General features: G+C 37.9%; 1 protein-coding gene across 1 annotated transcript in view; it reads right to left on the reverse strand.

Annotated features, from left to right (window-relative positions):
* epha4l (eph receptor A4, like) overlaps positions 1–17,443 on the reverse strand; it is a 50,303-nt gene that overhangs the window by 18,560 nt on the left and 14,300 nt on the right. The window contains exon 4 of the mRNA XM_067451280.1: positions 625–780. Coding sequence (XP_067307381.1) covers positions 625–780 — 156 coding nt within the window. The remainder of the gene's footprint in view (positions 1–624; positions 781–17,443) is intronic.

The following is a 17,443-nucleotide window of genomic DNA, read 5'->3' on the forward strand; positions in this document are numbered from 1 at the left end:
AAGATTCTAGATTGGACCAAGTTAAAAAACAAAATGACAACGTTTTGTACTGTATCCTGTTCTATTTTCTTTCTCCTGCTGAGAGAGAGAGAGAGAGAGAGAGAGAGAGAGAGAGAGAGAGAGAGAGAGAGAGAGAGAGAGAGAGAGAGATGACAGACAGCTGGTAGAGTGAGACTGAAACAGTCTCATTTAAATTCATTTATTTGATGTGAGGAACATCTGCTGCACATACAAGAAAGTAAACAGAAATAATCACATGCCCATGCACAACAAATACCTTCGAAATTTAGCTTTCAACTAGTTATTTATGTTTCAGCTCCTTTTTCATTTTAAATAAATTAGTCATTTGTAATTCTTTAAAAAAAAAATGTTTTAATTAAATTTAATTATCTATAGATTCAAAACGGGATATAGTTCAAAACGGGATATCTGGCCTTAACAAATATATTTATAATTTTTAATTAATAAAGATGCTTATTAAATGGAAACAGAATTATTTGACCCAACTAAATAAAATATTCAAATCAATTTTAAAGTAAAATCTTTAAGAAGTCAAATACCAATTTACATGGCACCTCATGTACACCCACTTCAAACCGGTGCGTATATTTGTGTTCAACTCACGTGTGCAAGGCATGGCAGCCGGATCAGTCTCCGATCTGTAATATCCCTTGTCACAATCACAGGAAGTGGCTCCTTCTTTCATGGAGTAACTGTGCAGCGGACATTTACAACAGCCGGTGTCTGTAGAAAGAGACCTGTAGTAGCCCACCTTACACACTACGAGAAGAGAGATACAGGACGACGTTAATTCTGTGCAAATATGTAACCCAGATAACACAGTATGATTCAGATTATTATGAATCATTATTAATTATGAAATGATTATATAAGTATATAAGCAGACAAAGATGGAGCATGAAAAGCCGCCAGGTTTCCATACACAAAACAATGATGCATTTACGATGGAGAGAGAAGCCAGGGAAGGGAGGTGAAGTCAAGAGAGCGAGAGACAGACCAGAGGATGATGAATGAGGAATTCTGGGTGTTTTCCCAGCATGCACCAGTCACCTTTCATTCTCCCATCCATATATCTGAGTAAAACATGTTTTGACATCATAAATAAAGAATGCGTGATGTTTAAATAATCTAGCGTGTCGTGTCCTCCTACTCCTCCTGCCTGAAAAACATCATCGTTTTTCATCGTCCTTATCACTCATTTACGTGCAAACACATACGCGCCCATCGCTCTACGTTTAGACGTCTGTGTACATATGGATGAAAACTGGGAGGATGAAAGATGCCTTAGACTCCAGCACACTACTATAAACTTATATCTGACTCCAGAGACCAAACAGAAATGCTGGAAACATGAGGTCAAGGTTTGGCTGCATGATGATGGTTAGCATGACCCGGTTATCTCCTGCTGGCAGATGTGGTAACTACAACAAGTGATAGCAACAAGCATTTGCGTTAATAACCATTCAAAACTAGCCATGAATGGGAATGCAAACAGATCTATTTCATAAAAGTCAAACAAATGACTTCCAGCCACTTAGAAGTAATTTATTTTAGGGCATGTTTACAAGACAACAATGAACAAAAATGGAAACGTTGTTCCTTGGCATTTTTCATGTACAGACGACAACATTGTCAAAACAACCCCAGTTCACATGGATCTGTGAAAACGACACTGTGAAATTATTCATACCAGGTCAGTAGCCATTTTTCAGAGACGAGAATGGTATCATCATGGTATTAAAAATGTGCACTTTGAAACCTGTTTTCAAAAGTTTGCATTTTCAGGCCTCCAAAACGCCTGTGTCATGTAAATGCTTTTATTGGAAAACTTTCATGAACTGAGAAGTCAAATTTCAGAGCTGAAAACTAGTCCAAAAAAAGTTATTTTAAAGGTGCCCTAGAATGAAAATTGTAATTAACCTTGCCATGGTGAAATAATAAGAGTTCAGTACATGGACATCACATACTGTGAGTCTCAAACACAATTGCCTCCTACTTCTTATGTAAATCTCATGAATCAAAAACACCACGGAAAAATAAGTGATTCTCAACATAACGACACCTGTGACGCAATCGCTGGGATCATTAATATGTAAACCCCTAATATTTGCATGCCAGAACATGTTCATTGTCAGACAGAACTGACGGAGCTGAATCATCGGGAGTTCAGGTAAACAAGCGAGGATAGCAAAAACGGCAGCTCTCATGGACACAAATGTCATGCTCTAGGCTGTACAGGGGACGTGAGGACTTTTCATAACCTTCCCACTGATAAAACATGTCAACAGTCATGGTTGATGTTTATTATAATCGGATACCGCAACAATTTAATTCAAAATCGTTCATTTTCTCTGCCCATTTCACCGTGGCAATATCAAGCAAGCTTCGCTCAGTGCCTAAAACTAAAGAAAGGGGCAATTCCAACTATATTCCAACTATAAATCACAGTAAGTAGTGATTTATCCACTTATTGACTGTCTATTATTATCGATTATGGCGGAGGAAATTGTTGGAGGTAGCAAGGATTGTGTTCTGCAAAAAGAGTTTGAGGTAAATAAATAATTTTGCAATGTGCTGTTAGTTTCTGTTTGATATAATTGTATATATATATATATATATATATATATATATATATATATATATACACACACACACAAATATACTGATATTCTGGTCTATAACGAATCACACACACATACATACATACATACATACATACATACATACATACATACATACATACATACATACATACATACATACATACACAAATATACTGATATTCTGGTCTATAACTCCTCCCTGAACCTCCCGCTACCCTGTATCTTGCTCTCTCATTGGAGAGCAAGATACAGCAAGAAAATTACATCGCCGACGCCGATGTAATTTTCATGTAATTTTCATGACACAGAGTCATTCGTTTACCTTGAGAGCTGTAATAGTAAAAATGTGCTAAATGTTTTTGAGAGAGTTCCACATGTAATACTAGCTATTTTATATGCAAATATATCAGCCAATCACAGCAGATGGCGTTAACACTGAAGTCTCACAGCAGACACGCCCATTCAAACAGAGCTTACATCAGGCTAGGAAAAATGCATTTTATTTCTAAATGATGGCAAGTTTTGATGTAACATCTTACTAACATTATTAGTGCACCACATTAAATATTATAAAATAATAAAACAAGCAGTTCATGGCCCCTTTAATAACTTAGTTCAGTCATCAATGCAAATGTCTTTTTATTTGCATTTTACAATGTTACATACTATGAACACTGTGAAAGTCATTCATGCATACGTAACCCTACAAAGCCTGACATATAAAATACAAATCTAATAGTTTAAAAATCAAAGTTTACTAACCCATTAGAAAAATCTAAAAAAAAACTTTGTATATGCCTTTTTGCTGAGAATCATATTTGATAAGGCAAGCTTTTATGGATCATATAGTATGGTGAGAAAGTGGAGGAAAATGCGTTGGGAAGGAAAAAAACATGCATTTTATCCAGAAGCCCAAACTGGCAAAAAAAAAAAATGCCGTTTGGTGGAGATCCTGTTATTTATATGGTCAAAAAGTAAGATGCAAATCTGATCCCATTCACATGCATAAAATGCACATCAATTGTTACTCTATATCTCCCAATGATTAATGTCTCTCTAATTTTATGATCAAAGCTCTGCAATTTTTATTTTGGTACGTACAAAATAGAAGATATACTATTTATATATTATTATGATGCAATGCAATACAATGATGATTGAGAGATGTACAAATAAACATTATTCAGATGTATCCTATTTCATCAATCAGACGCATACAGTAGATTGTGTTCAACAGATTCAGCAGTGTTTAGAGAAATTCATGGATCAAATATAATACTTTATAGAGTTTAAATGTTGCTGGAAACCTGCTAGGAGTAAAGAAAAACAAAACCGAAATGGGAAGGAAAAAATAAACGCCACAAGGATCTCTTAAGGCTCTTAGATGTTCCTCTGCTAATCCTAATGAAGGGAACAGACCTTCGGACAGATTATCACCATCAGTGTCGGCCTCTAATCTCGGTTTAAGATTGATCCAGAGGTGCAGAGGAGACACCAGAGGAAGAGGAAATCATCTCTCATTCTCTCTTCCCACTGGACTTAATCTTCACTGAGCTTTTCTGTAAGGCACAAAAAACCTTCCCAGACATCCAAACACACACTATAGGACACAACCCTGTGAGATAAGGGGACAAAGAAAAGTGTCTTCTGGTTTCCAACACACATTCCAGCATTCCCTGACATCTGGAGGATGAAGAGCAGCTATATCAGGCACATTTCGGACCCTTCAAATCAACATCTTTCCATTAGTGAGACGCTGAGAGACGGACTGCATCAGTGGGTGGACTGAAAATCCTCAACACACACACAGAAGATGCTTCAAGAGTATCTTGTACTTTATTGAACAACGTCCTGAATGTCTCATCCTTTTCTCTTGTTTAATTTCTTTACTCTACTCTAAACCTGTTGTCACTCATTTCTCCGTCATTCTTCAACCTACCCAACACAGTCGTTAATGTTAAGAGGATAAATGATGTATATAAAATTACAATTCTGATACTAATTTGATGATCAAGAAACATTTATGATTAATATTAATGTTGAAAACAGTTGTGCTGCTTCATATTTTAGTGGAAACTATGATACATTTTTTTAAGGATTTTTTTGATGAACAGAACTTTGTGTGAGGAACAGAAAGCACAAAAGAAAATATAGACGATTAAAATTATTAAACGTTGTATGGAAAAGATGAACAAACATTTTTCCCCAGAAAAAATACTTAATTTTTAGGTGAACTATCCCTTTAAGAATAACAGAAGTCAATGGGAAGTCTCAATTTATATAGCTAGATAAGTGTGTGTGTGTGTGTGTGTGTGTGTGTGTGTGTGTGTGTGTGTGTGTGTGTGTGTGTGTGTGTGTGTGTGTGTGTGTGTGTGTGTGTGTGTGTGTGTGTGTGTGTGTGTGTGTTGATGGTTTGCAGAGCACTAGGATTTTTTTAGACAAAAACATCAAGATCAGGTTCCTCTCCTGAGGGCATGGAGGATCTCTCACACACACACACACACACACACACACACACACACACACACACACACACACACACACACACACACACACACACACACACACACGAAAGAAACATCAATTGGCTTCTTGTCTCATGGTCTGGCATCTGTTGTTCTACATTTAGTCACTAATTAACAATTACCTCTGACCCCCCCTCACACACACACGGACGGGCCCATCAGTCTGATTGATGACAAACATGCGGAGGGCGAGCGGATCACATTGATTGATGACTCACTCGCTCCACATGTTGACCTTGACCCCACCCCGAGGCCTACACACTAACCGATTCATACAAGCCCGACTTCACCTTAACAAACTCTATTCTCATTACCAGAGGAAGTCGTCCATCTCCTCATGCCTCCAACGAGCTCTAGTAATACAATTAACCTGAACAAAAGCAAATCTCATTTAACTCTTGGGTAGATATCCATGGTCACGTTGAGTTTTGGATACTGGTCCTCATCTGGCATCTTAACTACCCAAAACATCAAATGAGCTCTTTGTAGTATCTCAACTTTTGTTTATAGAAAGCAATGAGATTAAACGGAGCAAATAAAGATTTAGCGAGACGCCAATACTAACTATTTTCTCATCAAAAGCCCCGTTTCCACCACAGGAACTTTACCCAGGAACTAGGAACTTTGGGTGGTACTTCGTGTGTTTAGACCGCAGGAGCAGGGTCTAAATGAAGTTCCGGGTAAATATTTCCCCCTCCAAACGGCCCTGCTCGCGAGGTAGTACTTTTTCAAAGTTCAGGAACTTTCGAGGGCGGGACTTGGTCGCTGAACATGCTGATTGGTTGAGCTCAGGCAGCATTTTAGTTCAACCGGCATTTTTAAAAGTCTTTTGCGAGGTTCGTTCTGCGTTCAGTAAATATCAGTCTTGCTCTCTGTCTGGTGGCGCGCGGTCGTCTCAGCCATCTCACGTTCAATGTCCGTAATAGCTGATAATAATATACATTGTCATTTTAAATCTAGCTTTACATGCTTTCTGAATATGCTGCTGAATCTGCATATTAGTGCTCTTTTCTGTCGTTGTTAATTACCTCTTTAGTAAACCTATACATAACCAGCAAAAGCAGCACAGCTTGAATCTCTTCCATACTCGTTATTCATTTTTTTTTCACCATGTAAACGACCTGACCGATTACTTTTAAGTGTGTGTCCTTACATGACGTGACGGCGCGCGCCGCGCTCATGTTGACAAGAGAGGAAAGTACATTTTTCTGAGGGGTAAACTTTTTATTTCGTATAGATAATGTTGGAGTAATGACACAGCGTATATTGCCCCAGGCAGTTTTTACTTTAACTGCGCCTGACAGAAGATTTTTTTTTCTGAGATGATTATTACACTTTACAACAAATAGCTATAAATAATACTGTATTAGTCCTGGTGGCCGTTAAGAGTTGCTATGGCTACAGTTAACACACTCCAGCTGCTGGAGAAAACAGCGTTGACATTTTTGATGCGGCAGACAAACTGCATGTGACAAAATGATTGCGATTGAAAGTCATCACATGTAAACACCAGATCGGTTTAGATAACGTCTCATGTAAACAGTCAACTAAATCTTTCAATCGGTACACTTAAAAATGATTACTGTCCTTCACTGATTTGGAGGAGCAGTCGCGCGCAGTCCTACATCACCGGACTTAATTTGCCTAATCTTCTCGGAACTTTATCGCGGTCGAAACGCAGACAGCTGCAGGTCTGGGGGGGAGAAAAGTTCCTGTAAAAAAGTTCCTGGTACAAATTGTTCCGGGTAATTCTGGTGGAAACGGGGCTAAAATCACCAATGATCTGAGCTGCTATTCACATTCATTTTATAGCTCTAAAATCTCACTTGGTCAAGAATCATCGGAGACAAACTTGGTACTTAAATGAAACGTAATCAGGAACTCTACTAAAGTTTTCTGTGCTATTAAAGAACAAACTCTGAGCAATAAAAATCTCTGGGTGGAGTAACTAGCTAAATAAAAACTAAAATTCCAATAAAAATGCACAATTTTATTACATACTATACATCTGCATGATTCTGGATAAATTAAGAAATCACAATTATTGGGTTTTAAATGATTCTTCCACGATTCTGAACAGACTACTAACCAAATAACGTCATTTTTTAAATGTTTAATTTAAATTTATTATTTAAAGTAATTATTTTGAACAAATTATTCAATGACTGACTCATAATGAACCAGCGTTTCTGAACAAATCTCTTGAATGAATGATTCAATGACAGATCTTTTTCTTTTTTTTTACATTCAGTTGTCGACACCGAATGGTGTACTGATGGATATTAATGGATTCCTTCCTCCCCCCCCCCACCCCCTATTTTGATTGTTTCCATAGACATCAGTGTTTATATCTGAAATGTAAACTTTTATCCGAGTATGTCTGTGATAATACACATATTATGAACCCAGAAATAATGATCACTTTGTTGAATCTGCTGTTTTGTCCGACAAAGCTGTCAGGAGAGATGGTAGATTAACGTCGGTGGACTTGAACTTGAAAAACGTGTGCACAGATGTCTTTCCGCAGTTGAAACAACATTTCTTTTGGCGTTCAATCATGTTAATTTGATGCTTATCGATGAACTAAAAGGAAGAGATGATTGGTTAACGGGCAGCTTTAACTGAGGTGCTACAGCGATCACAACTCATTAAAGAGCCTCAAAACGCTATTTATTGTTTACATTTCTTTTTCTTTTTAAATGACAAAATTTAAAGTTGAGACTGTTTCATATCGAAAGTAACTTGCTCTGTCCTGTCTGTCGGGTTCCTGTCCGAATCCTCTTTGCTTCGCAGTGTATTTTCTCTATGTGAGAATGTGTGGTGTGTTGGACATGGCAACAGTAACTAAAGGGGGGACGGGTCTTTGCAAACAGTCATCTGGGTTGTTTTAACCCAGCGACTGAGTTGTTTTAACCCAGCATTTTGGTTGGTTAAAACAACTGCTGGGTTAAAACAACAAAATGATTTGTCCATTTGTTTGGTTGTTTTTAACCCAATGTTTTTTAGAGTGTAACTTTACTGCTTGGTCAGTGGCAGCGGTAATGCAGATTTCAATGTTCTGCCGGACGAATCGCAGCCATTTAGGAAGGAGATTGTGTGGGTGTTTCAATCAAGATTGCAGTCTTTTAACAGCTATCATAGTATATAAATAACACAAAAATAACACCAGTTTGAAAAAGAAGTTAAAACATTTACAATTCTGAATAAATTATTCACCTGAAAGATTTTCAGTGAATAACTTTGGTCATTTTCTCTCACAAAATGTAAATATTTTGGGAGAAATATGACTCTAAGACATCTTTACAAAGCTGAGTTAAGGCGGCTTTTGCGCCTGCTCAAAATTCGGAGTCAAGACGTAATGATAAAAAAATTATAACTGCGTCGAGCTGAAACTAGTGGGTGTGTGATAGGGCCCAAAATGTGAAATTGTGCCAACTTGGATATTGGAGTTGACTAAACTTAAAAAGCTAAGGCAGCGCAAACACTTACTTTACGTCGAAATCACATTTTTTGTTGAGAAAATGCCACTTCTGTTCCACCTTTGCAGTGTAAATTTGGCATATGTCACCCAAGCTTGACCTCTCCTCAACAACACTCAACATGAACACACCATTTACTTCAAGGTGCTGCTGAATTATTTATTAATATACATTATGAAAGCACAATGCTGTTCGCATTATTGTGTCAAAGTGTATTGTTTTAATAAAACAGATTTGGCAGGTTTTTGAAGAGATTTATGCAAGACTTCCTGAAATGGCCTGAACGTCATGCTCCCCTGAACACGTACACCAACTTCCACCATTCAGAGAGAGGAATTTCCCAAAATTTACTGCACATTTATCAGCGGTAGAATCATGTACACCCTGTAGGACTGCAGGGGTCTTTAAAATGCGTACGCAATTAATAAAACCACAGGGTTTTAATAGCAACTACCATGAAAAGAAAAGAATGGAGAGAATAGAGAGAGATGAGAGTGTGTCTGGCAAGGTCTGCACGTATTGTTAAACATGAAAAGTTGTGGCAGTATTTTCTAGTACAGGAAGTTTGGGCACTGGAGGACATGCAAATGAGTTCCATACGCACAGATTTACTTCATGATTGCGTTTGTTGTGACATGCGCATACACACAAGAGTTCAGGTGAATCTATTAATACTCTTCATGCACAACCATTTCTGACACTCCCTACCAAAACAAAAGTTTACAGCACGATGGGATGCGTTTCCCGTTTTGATACCGTGTGTTTATGTGACTTATAGGGTCATGGTAAAAAAATAAGGGTGTGTATTTTTAGTTTGTTTGTCTAAACCTCTGGAAATGCGGGACGACAGACTGGCTGGAGCTGCAACACCTACCATTGTGCATGTGTGTGTGTGCGTGTGTTTATGGGAAGTGGGAGAACAGCAGGGAATTTGGTACATTTCTATTGATTTGTTGGGAAAACAAAAACACACACACCTACTGTACAAACACGTACACGTGAACGTAATGATGGTGTGGCGGTGCAATATGATGAATATGGCAGCAGTGGCATAACAGGCTCTCTTATTTTGACCTTTAACCTTTCGGAACTTTCGCTTGACCTTTAAGGATGAGGTCATAGAGACACGTGGTCAGTTCTTTAAATTAATACTTCTGTGTATTTACTATGTGGATGTCCTCAAAGATAAACATTAGATTATAAAAAATGTTTCAGTAATTCTAAAAATTCCATAGTCATTAATCTATAGCAACAATAGAAGTCTATGGCATGTTGTCATGGACACATGTATGTGCATTAGGCCTGGGCATTGAGTTGGCAAGTAGATACATTTTTCTGAATCTCTTCCATTTCAAACAATTGATTCAAAATCTATTTTAATGATTTGACTGCATCATAATCCAAAAATATCGCTGAGTCTTACATAAATATAAATATATGTAAATAATATATATTAATTAGGGCTGGGCATTTTGACCAATATCTTTTAATCGCGATTTGAGTAATTTTATAAAATCCCAATAACGATATACATCACGATATAGTTATTTTTGCTTTGAATGAGGTTGTGGTATAAAATTTTTGATACCACTGAAATGTCATAATTCTTATCACCATTTTCAACATTTAAAAAAAATGAATACTAGACTAAAATGCTTACTGTAGACAAAAGAACTGTGATAAAGAAAGAGCAAAGAAAACAAACTACAATAGAACAAAGACATCATGAATGAATACTCATCTGAAAAACTTTAGCATTAGAAATACTACATGAATAAAGTAATCAAACCCATCGCTTCGCTTCAGAAGGCCTTTATTAACCCCCGAAGCCGCATGTATTAAGGACACAAAGTTATGTTTATTTAACCATTTAAACCCAATTAGGGCCGCAAAAAGCCCTCAGGTGAGTTCTCACACACTCTATGAGCAGCGGCTTCATGTCGCTCGTCCCTCAGACAGCGCTGAGAAACACTCTCTCAGAGAGCACACGCATATACTGAAATTATTCATCTTTCGCTGCTTATTGCACTTCAATGGTAGACTGGGTAAACCCAGCCTGACCTGCCTGCGATTTGATTTCACCCGGCAACTCGGTCTGGAAACCTGTACATTCATTTCTACTGCTTCTGTAACACTTTTGCGGGAACCAATCAAGGACTGGCTTATCCACTTGATACCCTATTTGCGGGTTTAACAAGATGACGGATAGAGAAACGATGGGTCGTTGCCTGTTGATCACGCCTCTTGTGGTCTGATTGGTTGAAGGACTATCCAAATGCGTACAGTTAATTGAACTATGCTCATTGATCACGCCTCTTGTGGTCTGATTGGTTGAAGGACTATCCAAATGCGTACAGTTAATTGAACTATGCTCATTGATCACACCTCTTGTGGTCTGATTGGTTGAAGGACTATCCAAATGCGTACAGTTAATTGAACTATGCTCATTGATCACGCCTCTTGTGGTCTGATTGGTTGAAGGACTATCCAAATGCGTACAGTTAATTGAACTATGCTCATTGATCACGCCTCTTGTGGTCTGATTGGTTGAAGGACTATCCAAATGCGTACAGTTAATTGAACTATGCTCATTGATCACGCCTCTTGTGCAGTAGAAAATACAGAGCAGACTTCCCAGACCAATGTTCAATTTTAAATTGAGCCAAGTCTGGTGATAGCCAGACAACAACAATGGCTTAAAATCCCCAGTTTTTTAACCGCAATTCTTTAAAACACATAGAAACGATAAGCTTTCATGACCGCACATGAACCGTCACATAAGCGTAACCATGATAGAGACAATAGTACAAAATCTCTACCGGGTGACAAATTTCTACCGGTTAATCATGTTGTTGACCACCTCTGATATTAATATAATTTTTTATATTATTATTAATAATATTATATTCTATATATAATTATATATTATAATATTACAATTATTTCAGTACTATATTATAAACAGTGTCTAAAGTACAAAAAATAGATGTCTATGGTGCCATTTTTAATATACTCTTAATTTTTTTAATTTTTTTTAATATACTATACATAAAAATTATGATTATGCACTAAAATGTGTACGCATATATGCAGCACCATCATGTGCTCAATTTATGCTGATACGGTAAATTACTGGCTGACATAAACACACATAGATAATGAACATCTTTGTGCCTGTAGCTTCAATGGGTCAAATGTGGTAAACCACTGATGTCCGTTTGTTACAAATTAGTATGGATATGTTCCAAAACACAGTTAGCTGTCTACCTAGACTGCATTTTAAGACATCATAGACATAATCCGGACATGATCTCTGCTCCAAAAGATAGCCAGCACCCAAATACTGTATGCTAAATTCAAAAAGGTAAAAGCATGCTTTGCATAAAAGACAGTTTATGCAATAATTTGAAAAGAACAACAAAAAAAGTTAAAACATATTTGTGTACTATGTATTTTTACGCTTACATTGTATTGTATTGCTACTTTACCAGTAGAAGAACAACAAGGGAGTTCACTAGGTTTTGGAACACACTTTCTTACTGTATTAAAAAAACGAAAATCTAACACATTAATTTTTTACACCTCTTTACGTCCATCATTCCATCCCAAAGACTGAAACTGAGAGAAGACCACCTACACACCTCCTACAGTTTGACGAGCTTAAGATACAACTCAAAACCCTCGCAATCACAGCCCATTGTTACAGGAGAGCGAAGAGAGAAACAGAGAGAGGGAGAAAGAGACAGCGTCTGTCATCACATCAAAGGGATGTTTAAAGGGAACGTGAAGTGAATGATGAGGAAAAGAAATCAAAGACCACCTAAAAACCTCTCTTTCACTAGACATCAGCTCCTTTTCATTCTCTCGTCTTTTCCTGTCTGAGAGGAGGGCGCTGACCTTCCCTGTGTGCTGACAAATCTGTTTTTCTCTGCGATCACCTCCTTTATTCTCGCTGTCTTTCAGTCTTTTGTTGTCGCCCCTTCCTCTTACTGCATGTCTATCTCTCTCTCTGTCTTTTTTAACCCCCTCTTGACAGAAAATAAAAGACAAATTCAAAGGCAGAAGGAAAGTGAGGGAGAGAGAGAAAACAATGCAGAACTTCTAGGAAGATACCAAAACTCAACACTGATGGCTAAAACACTGCAACTAGTCCCAACGCCAAACCACATTATCAGAAATGACTAAAGCAGTGACAGTTTTCATGCAAAAAACAGCTCTTTTCCCTCCATGAAGCACAAAATGAGAAATTTTCACACAAAAAAACAAAGCAAATTTTTTTTATAATAATAATTGCATCCGCTACTACAAAGTTTCAAGCTTCAGAAAAGTTGGCAAAGTACCGAAAAAGTCATTAATATCATTAATATCACCAAGTTTGCTGAAGACATCTTCAAACTTTGGATGAGAAAAGGCCTAAAATGTAGTCGCTATTCCCTGCCAGGTTTAAATATGAGGAAATGCACAGCATGTCATGGATTAATATTAGTGCTGTTGATCAATTAAAACACATTTTTGTGTAATTAATCACGATTAATCGATTCATAAAATTTTTAACAATATAAAAAAAAATCTATTTTTATATTGTAATAATCCCCAATTTTATGAAGACAGTAGCCTATATTTTAAATATTTGTTTAACAGCATCTTTTTATGAAAGAAGGCATCACTGATACCAATATGCGATATGCTGATGTCTTTTAACGAAATTAATTTGTCCACTCAATTTTTGATTTTTCCATTATAGCTATTCATCATAAATAAAAGCTATCAGTTTTAACATTTATTAGGCTTGACAACTTTTAGTTTAAGTGAACTTAAAACAATCTTTACATAAACCCATTATAATAAATGTCACTTGTCAGTGCTCTATTTTTTTTTTCTTCTATAGGCCCAGTCAGACCAGTTCAGAAATGCCCTGTCAAAATGTACAAAAAGGCAAGGTTTTCATTGTTTTTGATGCATTTCCCCTTCGGAACCAGTGCTTTAAGAGATGTAGGTAAGTCTAACAGAAAGAGATAAAATGACTGTAGTGAGATGGGCTTTGTGACGACGTCTTTAGTGCCTTTATGGGTCTTGAGAGAGGAAATTACATTGGTGTCAATGAAGGCCTTTCTGAGCCATTGGATTTCAACAAAAATATCTTCATTTGTGTTCTGAAGATGAATGGAGGTCTTACAAGTGTGGAACAGCATGAGGGTGGGTAATTAATGACAGAATTTTCATTTTTGGGTGAACTAACCCTTTAAATGACATCCCATTCTTAATCCGTAAGGTTTAACATGGAGTTGGCCCACCCTTTGCCACAAAAAAACATGCTTCAACCCTTCTGGGAAGGCTTTAGGAGTGTGTTTATGGGAATTTTTGACCATTTTTCTAGAAGAGCATTTGTGAGGTCAGGCACTGACTATAATTCTCGTTGGACGAGAAGGCCTGGCTCACTAGACTGGCTAAACCCAGCCTGATCTGCCTGCAATTTGATTTCGCCCGGCAACTCAGTCTACTGCTTCTGTTATACTTTTGGGGGAACCAATCACAGACTGGCAACACAATGACAGATAGAGAAGCAATGGGTCGCTGCTCATTGATCACGCCTCTAGTGGTCTGATTGGTTAAGGACTATCCAAATGCGTACAGTTATTTGAATAATGTGCAGTAGAAAATACAGAGCAGACTCCCCAGACTAATGTTCAATTTTAAATTGAGCTTGGTTTGGTGATAGCCAGAAAACTGGCTCACAGTCTCCGCTCTAATTCATCCCAAAGGTGTTCTATCGGGTTGAGGTCAGGACTCTATGCGGGCCAGTCAAGTTCCTTCACACCAAACTCACTCATCCATGTCTTTATGGACTTTGCTTTGTGCACTGGTGCCCAGTCATGTTGGAACAGAAAGGGGCCATCCCCAAACTGTTCCCACTAAGTTGGGAGCATGAAATTGCCCAAGATGTCTTGTTGTGCTGAAGCATTAAGAGTTCCTTTCACTGGAACTAAGGTGCCAAGCCCAACCCCTGAACAACAACCACACACCATAATTCCCCTCCACCACACTTTACACTTTGCACAGTGCAGTCAGGCAAGTACTGTTCTTCTGTACTGATCTATCGGATTGTTAGACAGAGAAGAGTGATTGGTCACCCCAAAGAACACGTCTCCACTGCTCTTGAGTCCAGTCCTGGTGTGCTTTACTCCACTGCATCCAGTGCTTTGTATTGCACTTGGTGATGTAAGGCTTGGATGAGCAGCTCGGTCATGGAAACCCATTCCATGAAGCTCTCTACACACTGTTCTTGAGCTAATCTGAAGGCCACACAAAGTTTGGAGGTCTTTTGCTATTGACTCTGCAGAAAGTTGCAACGTGTGCGGACCCCGCTCTGTGATTTTACGTGGCCTACCACTTCATGGCTGAGTTCCACTTTGTTATAATACCACTAACAGTTAATAGTAGAATATTTAGTAGTCACAAATGGACTTATTGCTCAGGTGGCAACCTCACGGTACCACGCTTGAGTTCACTGAGCTCCTGAGAGAGACCCATTCTTTCACAAATGTTTGTAGAAGCGTCTGCATGCCCAGGTGCTTGATTTTATAAACCTGTGGCCATGGAAGTGATTGGAACACCTGAATTTAGTGATTATAGTGTAAATATATAATATGGGATTTTATAAAAAAAAAAGAGCATGACTTTTGAAGACTTAATGAGGTCATGTATGGATAATTTTGCTTCATTTTGGTCACATAAAATTAGAAATAAGAAGTTTACCAAATACTTCCCAGCATTAGGTTGAGTAGGTGATGTAAGGGTGCACTTTCCCTTTAAGAGAGCTGAATCAGAGCTGAATTTGACTGAAACGAGAGAGGGAAATTCAGGTCAGCCAAGGCAACACGTCTCCTGTCGTTCCCTTGTAAGACTTCCAGAGAGTCCATTAAGTCTGGTTAATATAAGGGACTGTCAGCGAGCTGCAACATTATATCAATGCTACGGTGGTGCCGTCCCTCTCGCTTCTGTCACGCTCCTTTTAGAGGGGGGAGAGTCAGCGTTGAGAGAGACATTCGGAGATAAAGAAGTGAGGGAACAGAACACCATCCAGACCAGAAACAGCTCTCAACACCTCAGTAATGATGTTCGACTCACACACAGGACTCTTTCTATCTCTGTTTTCTCTGTTGAGGAACTGGGTTGGGTTGTCCCAAGCTCTTCAGGCAGAGGTAAACTCTGACCTGTTCCTTTTAGCCCGGTGTGTGGTTAAACCGTTCAGGCATGTCGGAGAGAAAAAAAAGAGGCCACAAAAAGCTGGAACAAGAAACAGTTCTACACCGACTTTCCCTCAGCTCAAATAAATGACACGAGAAAAAAAGCACAAGGAAAGTGACGAAGAAAAGGTGAGAGAGATTGATTCCTTCCGCTCCTGTCTTTTCCTGCATTACCCAGAGGAAATTGTATGGCTCAGAGATTGTTCGTTCAGCTCAGATTAGATCAAGCAAAAATGGGTACTCAAACTTAAGCCATATGACCTTCATTTATAACACTACTGCATTACTTTTATAAATAAATATAAATTCTTTAGGAGTAAATGACAATGGGAGTCGGGACACAGGCGTCCATAGTGGACAACAACCGACCCAGCAACGCGTCACAACTGAATTTTCCTGGTCCTCTGCGATGGGTCTCATCACATCTGTGACACTGACCAATTTGAGCACACACAGCTTTCAAACATGCCAAAATGAAAGAGAAATTATGGTTTTAGTGCTGCTAGGTGGAATTATGCAATGGAGGAACAGATTGTGGAACTATGGCAACAATACACCTGACTTTATTGTTTTATCAAGAAACAACCAGGACGAGTAAAAAAAAAAGAAGATAAATGCTGGCGAATGATAGCAGAGAGGTGCTTCAGTAACCCAGTGAGTACTGGAATTAACTAGGGATGCATAGATATGAACATTTTGGCCAATACTCTTTATATTTGATAGGCAGATATATTGCCCGATAAATCTAAATCTGATTAAATCTGAGTGAATGATTAAAAAAAACTAAAGTCTCACCTTTAAAAGCCATGTCCAAAGCACACGATTATAATGTTCTCATTATAATTTTGTATCCTATATGACAGACATGCACTGTGTATGTTGTACTAAAGCCCTATTCGGACGGTAATTGTTTCTTGTGGGGTCGTAAGATATTTCATCATTTATAGGGGCTAGTCTGTGATTTTATTACTGTCTGAATCCAGAATGTCAGTGTTTTTCTCCCACCACTCGTGTTTAAATCCCCGGCTGAAATACCTAGTGTTTATAGACAAACACCAAGGTCGTGTGGTGATTTATCTGAATCGACATCTCTGAGTTTTCAAGAAGAGATCGCTTCAAAATTAACTGTTTATATCTTTTTTGACCACAGCGGAGCACCGTATCGTTGCGCTTCACTGTAATATGTATGCATTTTAAAGATCTAGCCTACACTTTTATTACTGAAATGCAGGAAAGTATTTACAAGAATAATTTTTCATCACCCCTCAAAAGAGAAAAAGAAGGAAAAACATGTAAACATGTGAAATGAGGCGTTATCACGGCAGTAATTAGCATTATATAGGTTCAATTTGCAGCATTCTATTAACTTAATTCCTCAAATTTCCACATTTTAAAATGACATCTTCCTATTTTTAAACAGGATATTTAAAAAAATTAAATAATTCATAATTTCCTATTATTAAATTAAATATAATTTTGTTCTTATTATTCCAAGCATATGACATTTTTACAGCAGACGATCATTAGACTGACCACGTGAGCAATGTTCCCAGGTGCGCAGACAAAAC

This window comes from Pseudorasbora parva, chromosome 8, assembly GCF_024679245.1.
Source record: "Pseudorasbora parva isolate DD20220531a chromosome 8, ASM2467924v1, whole genome shotgun sequence".
NCBI classification, from domain to species: domain Eukaryota; kingdom Metazoa; phylum Chordata; class Actinopteri; order Cypriniformes; family Gobionidae; genus Pseudorasbora; species Pseudorasbora parva.